The 10261-nt window shown below is 33.7% G+C and overlaps 1 protein-coding gene across 1 annotated transcript; it reads right to left on the bottom strand.

The window, feature by feature from the left end:
* Window positions 1–1203: 1203 nt before the first annotated feature.
* LOC107012357 lies at window positions 1204–3855 on the bottom strand. The gene is made up of 3 exons (XM_015212180.2): window positions 3497–3855; window positions 2827–3150; window positions 1204–2067 (listed from the first exon to the last, which is right to left on the bottom strand). Exons 1-3 carry the CDS (start codon window positions 3704–3706, stop codon window positions 1540–1542), a joined length of 1062 nt encoding a protein of 353 aa, XP_015067666.1. The 5' UTR covers window positions 3707–3855; the 3' UTR covers window positions 1204–1539.
* Window positions 3856–10261: the final 6406 nt, after the last annotated feature.

Raw genomic sequence — 10261 nt, 5'->3', positions numbered from 1 at the left:
CATGTTTAAGAAGAACAAATTCACTACCAAAATTGAATCTTGAGAACTAAAATGTAAAAAAAAAAGTGTTTTGAATGGAACCATACCCGACCATCTTCACATCCAAGAAACTAACAACCTGGATTAGTTGTTTGCAAACCAAGAAATCTTCATTATAACGCTTTATCCATAATGACCAAAAAAAATAAGAAGTCATTTGCACTAAATATGAGCACAAATCGTTTTAAAGAGACGAAAACATCTTGGTCTGAAAGAGGAGGAAAGACAGATGAGATTTTGATTTGGAAATATATAGATATAAATATATATAAAAGGGATTCGTTAAGGATAGAGTTGTTATTTTAGCATATTTTTTACCGTTGTGGGCCTAAAAAATTACTCCGAACTCACGCAAAATACGTGCACATCACGTGTTTTGCTAGGTAGAACTCGCGTGTTTACTTATTAAAAGGTTGGTTAGTTAAAGTGTTTGTTTGTGCACTATGAAAGTTGAAGGTCAAAGTTAAAATTTAAAGCCAAGTTTAAGTCCAATATGTGCATTATGCCTTTTTATATATTTTTTGTATTAAAATAATAATAATATATATAAATTGCATATGATACTATATAATTCAATATGATGTCAATATTTATTTTATAAATATCAAATACCAAAATACTTTTTAAATGCATACCAAATATTGATATATAAAAATTTTCAATTTCATATAGCAGTATCTACCATCACATGTCCACCCCTACTCAAGACTGCATAATCATCTCTTTTGACAAAGTAGATACTTTATTTACATTCCGTGAATGCTCCAATTCTAATTTAATTGGTGCACAATGCAATCAAATAAAAAACACTTAAAGGATCATTTGATTGGATGTACAAAAAGAGTGTTGAATGAGGTGTATTAGTTATGTTGGTATTCATTATGCTCACATTAATTATGCTAAGATAATCTCTCATGTGGTGTTTGATTTAATATATTACATTTCTTTTAAAAAATTGTATACAAAATATCCTCCACAAAATAGTGGAAAGGATGTGAAAAAGATATTGAAGAAAATTTTATCTTTACCATGCTAATATGCATTAAAAACTCTTGCGTTGCTAATAAGATGATTTCTCATGTATTAATTTATACATAGCATAATACCAAATAGAGTGTGCAATACCAAATATAGTGTGCAGTAGTTATACATAGAGTAAAGATGTATCAAACTAGGTATTTATTATATAAAAGGCTAATGTATGAATTATTTTTTGTAATACATGCTATCAAACGACCCCTTATTTGTATCTGTTGCTGATACAGGTTAAAGAAGTTGGAGATATTGATACAACAAGTTCCTACATTGATATAGCAAGTTCAACAATTACACCCAAAAACAAGATATTAATACATTTCCTATGATGATCTGTTAGCAGCATATAAAACAGAACAAAGAGGAAGAACAAAAACCACTCTTGAGATATTCAGTAACAGTTTGTAGGTCAGTATCATCAAAAGTAACAAAATATATATATTTGGTGACTTGGCTTGATCATTTTTATCGATCGATTGGTGACCTCCAGTCAAGATTTTCCTCAGGATATCCCTTGATTAGTCCTTGAGGAGGAATGAAGGAGTCAATAGAGAGACCAGGGACGTTGAATGCAACATCATCAATGGTATATGTCTCTTCCATTCTGGTGATTGCAGGCCCAGCCTTCAAGTTATCCCCAAATCTTGTGATAATCACACTTGAACAACCTGAATGTGCAATCATCACGCCTTCTACAGGCCGATAGTCCTCCACTTTTGTACCCATTGTTGTTTCCCAATACGTTGGAGGGGAACCAGGAGACTGTATTCTGGTCAAGTATGAGTCTTCTACATAAACTAGCAATCCACTTCTTTGGCTGAAGTAACCAAACACGACATGCTTGATCATCTCAGCTGTATTGTCACTCCTTTCAGTTAAGTCAGGATGATTGGCGGATAACTTTAGCACAAAGGAATCAATACCCAATATATTCTTTTCACCAATGTATTCGGCTGCAGAGAAAACTGCTGCTACAGCCAGTGGATCAAGCCCCTACACACCAATTATGTGTTAGGAATAAGAAAGGGAAGGAGATTTCCTTTAGCAGGACTAAGTTAGTTGGCACAGAAAAGTCTTGCCTCTAGATCAAACCCCAAAGCACATTTATTTAGAACGACGTTAATAGAACACTAGAACTATAATCTATCTTGAGTCCAACTTAAATGAAGCTGGAAGATTCCCAAGTACACCAACAACTGTATTACTAAAATACAGAATAGTCACCACAAACAAGCTTTTGCCTGATTAATACAAAGGGAAATTGGTTCTTTTCTGAAAGAAACATGTATTTTGCTCGGACTCTCCAAAAAATTGTGAAATAAGTGGTCACATGTAACACCATCACCAAACGCTAAGTTGCTCAAATTCTCCAAAAATTTTGATTCTTAAAAAATGCACTACTTTTGAAGGATCCCGATCACATTTTTAAAGATTCCAAGCAATATAGACCAAAAGTGTAGTGAGGAACATGGGAAAGGTAAGAGAAAAACAAGATCCCCGTTCACATTTCCCCATCACCATGAAGCTAAAAACTTGTCTATTAAGTAAAGAGGTCGTTTGGTTGGGAACAAGTTATTAGTTAACTTGGGATAACTCATCCCATCATTATGATATAAACGATGGGATAAGTTACCCCAAACATGACACCAAAATCGTATCCCTGAGCTATTTACTTTTACCCCTCACACCAACTGACCTAACAGTTTAACAAAATGAGTAAGAAAAATATAATGGGGTGATGATGCGACTTGCCTGAAGAGCTCGACGTAGAGGGCGTATAGCGCCTTTGGCAGCATGAGAACCAAGCCAAGGTGTGTGTCTCCAAGCAACATTACCATCACTACCAGCTACAACTTTGTGAGCAGCAACAACTAACTCAATTAACCACTTGTTAGGTACCATTTGCCACAAAACAAAGCATCCCTTTTGTGAAATAGTACTAGCAGGTGAACTAGTATCCACTATAGCCATTGATACCTTTCCACTTACATACATATTCTTTACTACCCCTTGTATCTTCCTACACCCACTTGCTGCTCTGAAGTGTTCAATTATGTATTCAGCTGATGACGATACCTATATGGTCTTCATTTATTAATAATTCAATATTGTACAACTAATTTAGTATACACAATCAATACTAAATTAAACATCACATAATTTTTGAAATATTATACTAGTTTCAAATTGATTTTCTTTTCGCATCGAGCCCCACAACGTGGACATAACTATAAAAAAAAAGTGCAAATTGTTGATAGTATACGAATATAGATTGTGGTGAAGTTATAACTATTTTTTAATCAGATACAAAATTGTATTTGTAAGGCAGTATTTTAACCCCTATAAGCATGAATTCAGATTTAGTCGAAGTCCAATATGCGGATCCCCAAATATAAATGAAGAAAAAGGAATGCGTACTTACTTGAGAAATGGGTATTTTAGGATTGGAAGAAACAGGGAAAAGTGGGCATCCAAGAACACTTAGTAGAATCCTGAGGTCAGATTTCTTAGTGATAAAGATCAAAGAGAAGTGAGTTTTAAGCCAATTTCTCCATGAGGAGGAAGAAGAAGAAGAAGAATGGGTTTCTTCATCATTTGTTGGTACTTCTGATAATGGTGCTAGACGAATCATTTCTTCTTCTTCTTCAGTTGAACCAACAACACTCTGATATTTTTACATCACAATACATACATATAAGCACTTTGGATTTGTAGAAAGCGTTTGTTGTTTTAAATACAAATACAAATACTATACTACTTTTTCTCTTTCTCTTTCTTCTTTCTTTTCTTCACGTGCACCCAATCTCGCGTCATACTTACTTGCCCATATCTCGATCTGTCACATATAATAATATAATAACATAAGTAGTTTCAAATTTCTGCAGGAGTATGAGTTTTTTTAATAAGAGCTCGAGAAAAATATTGTAAAAATATTTTTAGATTTTGTAAGAATTAGGAGCGTATGTCATTCAAGTGGTGTTTCATAAGCTTAATTAGTCATGTTATAAGTTTTTTCTTATTGTCCAAAAGTTAAAGGACGAAATTAATAAATTACGTCAAATTTGAGGATATTTTCAATACTTGTCTTTTTTTCTAAAAGAAAAAATTATTTATTTGAGACTTGGAGTGTTGATACGGAGGGAAATGTTTTTTTTTTTTTTAATTTTAATTGATTAAAATATTTTCTTTAGTTAAATAATTTTTTTTAAAAAAATGAGAGAAATAATTTTCATAATGAATGTATGAAAAAACAAGTTACATAAAGTAGAATTATCAATTTATTGTCGCATCATCCCCACCTATTCAATCCCCTCGACCGGCTCCACACCTTGATCATCACGTCTCACCTTCAGGCTCTTGAAATAATATTTTTTTACTTATCTTCTAAACATGAAAAAATAAGTATGATATCAATTTTTTTTTTTAAGAAAATATTTTTTCCTTCGTGAGGAACACACCCTTTGAGGAAAGTGAGAAGGTTAGGTAATAGTTTCTTAAGTAGAAAGCCAACATTCTAACCGGTAGGAGAGGAGTTGTTTTAATTAGGAATAGTATAATACTAATTAAATATATTGTACATTATTTGTCATTGTTTTATTACACAATTAAGACCTTTAATTCTTTAGCACTTCAAAAATATTGAAACACAACTAACTCTTGAGCTAAATTCACGTTTTGCCAAGTGTGTGTATATATATATATATGAATGACAAGCTGTAATTTCCATTAAGTATTAATATTAATATTAGTTGAACTAATGAAGAAAAAAAAAATCTAGTTTTAATATTTTGAGATTAGTTTTGACACCATTTAAATTTGTTTTTTCTTTAAATGAGATCCTGCGTTGCACCTAAGGATGTGACCCTAGTGGTTGAAAACTACAAAATCTTTGGTTTGAAACTCAGCAAAAATGAAGAGCATTAGGTGATTCTTCTAATCTGTCTTAATCTAAGTGGACACAGTTGCCTATAATATGTTAGTGGTGGAAGATAGCAGGTATCCATGGAATTAATTGAAGTACGCAAAAACTAGTTCAGACAGTAGAATTATAAAAACAAATTAGAAACACCTCACTACTTTGCACCCAAGGGTGTGACCTAGTGATTGAGACTTTGTGGTCTTATTTTCAAAACTCAACGAAAATTTAAAAAATAATTTTTAAAACAGAAAGTGATTCTTCCTATTTGTCATAATTTTGATGGATAAAGTTGTATGTTATCTGTTACTTGTGAAGGTAACACTACCCATGAAATTATACGATTTATGAAAAAGCTAGTCCAAACAGCAGGATCATCAAAAATAAAATAATTATGCACTATTTTGCACCCAATGTTATGGCCTAATGGTCAATTAAATAATTAAAAACCATGAAATTTTAGATTCAAAACTCAAATATATATTAGCAAATGATTCTTCACATTTGTCTTAATTTTGCTGAACAAAATTATCGTATATCTGGTGTCAGATATCCCATAAAATTAATTCGAATATTACAGCCATAAATAAAAATCCTGCACTACCTTATTCAAGTGCCTTCACCTTGGGACCTACTAGGGTATTGGGAGTCGCATGGAAATGAGAAAGGTACTTGTGCCTATTATTCTTCAAAAGATTCCATAACACAAAGTCAAGATCTATTCTACCTTAAATTTTTGAAAAATCCTATTTTCCTTAGTATTGTTTTTTGTAAAAAAAAAAAGGTGAATACATAATTAGCTTCTTAAACTGGTTAGAATATTTAAATTATATACTCAAATTAAGTCATTTTTCACTTGAACAATCTAACCCTTGATAAAATGTTTTAATTAGATATTTTTGGTTTAAAATTCGAAAAAACTTTTGTGTGTATGTATTCACTCGTATATTTAATAGTTAAGTTGATTGTATAAATATGTCATCTCCTTAATTATACGTATCAACCTCAAATAAAAAGCATATAAAGTTCTAGACTTATTGAAGTATCAATTCTAAGTTTGTATAACTCAGACAATATGCAAAAGCAATACCAATTATCAGGTTCGACTGATGACTTTTTTTTTTGACGACAAGGAAAACTCGCAGTCGCTACCCTTTTGGGTGCGCACAGGGTAAAACTCCGCTCTTATGCAATAGCTCGCAAACCATATAGGAGAGGTAACCCGCACTAGGCAAGTCTGGTGCGACGAGCTCGACCCAGAAGACAAACCCCTTGCTTTCGCTGGCAAGGGGTTTCAAACTTGAGACCTCCAACATGAAAGTCTTAAGCTCAAACCACTAGGGCACCTCGAAGGGTACTGATTACTTTTTTTAAAAAACAATTGTATTATATTAATTTTCAATTAATCTATTATTATTATTATGTATTGATAAAAAAGTTCTCTCTTAGTCAACTAAGATGAGTATGACATCCCAAAGTAGAGCAAATATGCTTGCAATAATTACACAACTTATCTTAAACAAATATTTTGTAGAGTTAGGGTTACACTCTCAAGCAAAAGCTAAGCCACCGTGTGGTTATACTCAATGATGTTTGATATTTAATTGCATTATATACTTCAAGGGGAAATATGATCGAACTTTGATTGAAATTATTATAATAATATTAAATTTTAAAAAAAGATCTTTTATTCCTGTACTAGTTAATAATATATTTTGAAGTAATATATATATCCATGTGGATATCATAAATATTGCATAATTAGAAACAGTAATATATCCACGTGACACATATAAACCTTTAAAATACACTATTAAATAGTGTAGTGGAGTAAAATGTCTTCCATAAAGTTTGATATCGTTACAGCAATTTCGACCAAAATTAAAATATTTTTCAAACCAATTTTCTTATACTTTACGATTTTCATTATTTCGTTTACTTCAATTTTTAGTTTAAGCTTGAAATATTCATTTTTAATTTTTTGATTTAGAAAAAAAGAAAAAAGAAAGAAAAGTAAAATATTCATTTATTATTTTTGACAAATTACCAAGTTGGACCACAGTGCTTGTAAGATGATTTGCCGAGCAAGTGGTGGATATATTAGTAGGTAGTGGAGTTGAAAAAAGTCAGGTACATAATTTAATGCAAGATTTAGAATTTTTAATTATTGAAAATTTTAAAAATATGTTTTGTTTGACTAACTAAACTTAAATATATTCTCAATTTTACAATATGAGTGAGTGATGCACACCCCTAAATTATCACAAATTTAGTGTTTTCAACATTTTTTTAAATTTTTTATTAAGAAGTCGATACTCCTACAAAAGTTTGAGACTACTTGTTATGTCATTTGACAGATTAAGAGTTTATTTAATAATTAATCAAATAAAAAAATATTTTTAATATTATTAATATTCAAAAACGAATACAAATAATCTACATCAAATTTAGAATCCTTTTTTTTAAAATTATAATATGATCACACCTATCGACTTTTGGTCAGAAGGATGACTCCAACAGAAATTTTATAACTGAATCATATAATTCCAAAATGTTTGTACCAAACCACCAGAAATGCCATAATTATCCACACACATAATATATACATTGAGGGTGTGAAGATAGAGACTCTTTGCCTTCCTTTGCCTCCCTTAAAAGCTCCAATTTTGTATCTCTATTTCATCTCTAATAATACTTGACTGCTCTAAGGATGGCGATGCATTGATAAAATTATTTCACTCTTAAATATAAATTCGAGTTTTACGTATAGAGAAAATTTTAATAGGAATAATACCTTCAAATAAGTTATTCAGTATGCAATCTAAATTTAATTAAAACTTTAACACGTAAATCAAATAAAAAATAAACTCTTGTACTCTTAGCATGTCAAATAAGTTTATTCATTATGCAATCTAAATTTAATCGAAACTTCAACTCGTACACCAAATAAAAAATAAACTCTTAGTACACTTAGCATGTCTTCAACGCGCTCTTCCTTTCATTTTCATGTGTGCAAACAACTCTAGAGAAAGGAAACAAAGAATAATCAATATACATAATTCTAATCAATAAAGAATGAATTAATCAGAAAATTGTCTTATAAACTTTCTTATTCAGATTTAATAACATATTTATATTCACATCACCTCTCCACTCAAAAAGTTAAATATAAATTTCTTCGTAAATTTAATTTAATATCGTCAATCAAACATTACATTATGTTTTGTGATAATTTCTTTCAAGTCACCATAATCAACCACAATAGTATCTCATACGATATTTTACGTTCAAGATTAATTATTCCAAGCTATCAACCAAACTAGCTCGATGTGCATTGCAATAATCTACACCTGTTAGTAGTGTTGGGAATTAAACACACAACACACACAAATAATCTAGAGAAAAGAGAAACAGAACACAAACGGGACACACAAGAATTTAACGTGGTTCGGTTTCCCTACTCCACGACTGTAACAGGAGGATTTTATTTCACTTGTGCTACACTTTAGAATTACAAATACAAGGATCATATTTATAGGAAAACCAAATAGTTAACCTAGGGTTTCAGTAATGGGTCGGGCCGGCTCACAAGCCTCCACAAAGCCCAACAATCTCCCACTTGGAGGCTTGAAGAATTTCAACTGCCATCCACTTAGAACACTTGTATGTCTAGTAATCTTTTTCAACTCTCTCCTGCTACAGCGGCCTTCTCATCAGTCAACTGAAAGGCCCGTTGAAGCTCCCCGAAGCTTCAACACATCAGTCACGGCTGAAACTGCCCTTGACTCGTCCTCGGTCCCTACCGGCTCCCACTTGAGACACGAACTGCCGGATCCTAGAACTCCCTGAGAACAAACACTCTCCATACTCAGCAAGAAATTTTCTGGAGACGTATCAACAGCTGGAATACTGGTTCTCTTGACCCACTGTCTTCTAGGAGCCTTGGCTGAAGCACGGCCGGTGCTCCCACTGCCACAAACGCCTCTGACTGGTCTTCCTGAACCTTTCCTTGCTCGTTCATCCTGAATCTGACCTGTGGCTCTGGGTTTCTTTCTTGCAAAGACAACCTTCTTCTGCCCACGAGATTCTGTGAACCGGACTTTGTTTTTCTTCTGAACTGGGACGGTCACTCCCTCAGACGGTAATCCGACAATATACAACGATCCTCTTTTTGTTCCACGAGCCATGACAAGATTGCCCCTCACGACCTTCCACTGCCCATTTCCGAACTTCACATGATGTCCCTGTTCATCCAACTGCCTAACAGAAATCAAACTTTTCGTCAAGCTTGGAACAACTCTGACATCCTTCAAGGTCCAGAAACCGACTGGCGTCTTCAGCACCATGTCACCCATGCCCGTAACATCAAGAGCTCTATCGTCTGCAAGCCTTACCTTTCCAAAGTCTCCAATAACCAGATTCTGCAATGCTTCACTGCTGTGGGTAGCGTGAAAAGAAGCACCAGAATCCATGACCCAGGAATCCACATTGCTCTCCGCGCAACAGATAAACAAATCCTCGTTGACGCTGTCTTCTGCAATGTTGACTTGTTTGTCTTTCTGGCATTGATTCCTGAAATGCCCCACCTCCTTGCAGTTCCAACATGTTACACCTGAGCCATCCCGAGCCTTTGACTGACTCCTTCTTCGGTTCCTGCTCCCACTACCTCTGTTATTTCCTCTGCCTCTGACGACGTTTAGCATATCACCTGATGATTCTCCAGAACTCCTTCTTCTGACATCCTCGCCAAGAACGAGATCACGAATCTTCTCAAAGGTGAATCCATTAGGTCCCACTGAACTGGCAACTGCTGTAACCGTTCCGGACCAACTGTCAGGCAATGATGATAACAGTAGTAAAGCTTGAACTTCATCATCGAACTTAATGCCAACTGACAAAAGTCTGGCTAAGATCGAATTCAATGAGTTGATGTGCTCGGTAACTGAACTGCCTTCCTTCATCTTTGTGTTCACCAACTCTCTAATCAGAAAAATTTTGTTTGCTGCAGATGGCTTCTCGTACATGTTAGACAAGGCTTCCAAGATGCCTTTCGCTGTCTTCTCCTTAAGAATGTTGAACGCAACATTCTTGGTCAACGAGAGTCGGATAACTGACATAGCTTTCCGATCCAAAACTGCCCACTCTGCATCAGACAATTTTCCTTGCTTGTCACCCAACACTACGTCCAAATCTTTCTGAACCAGCAAATCTTCAATCTGCATCTTCCACCAACTGAAATCTGTACCATCGAACTTCTCAATTCGGAACTTC

This window comes from Solanum pennellii, chromosome 3 (assembly GCF_001406875.1).
Source record: "Solanum pennellii chromosome 3, SPENNV200".
Classification (NCBI taxonomy): Eukaryota; Viridiplantae; Streptophyta; class Magnoliopsida; order Solanales; family Solanaceae; genus Solanum; species Solanum pennellii.
The sequence above is the reverse complement of the archived record's forward strand: the minus strand, read 5'-3'. Positions and strand labels throughout refer to the sequence as shown.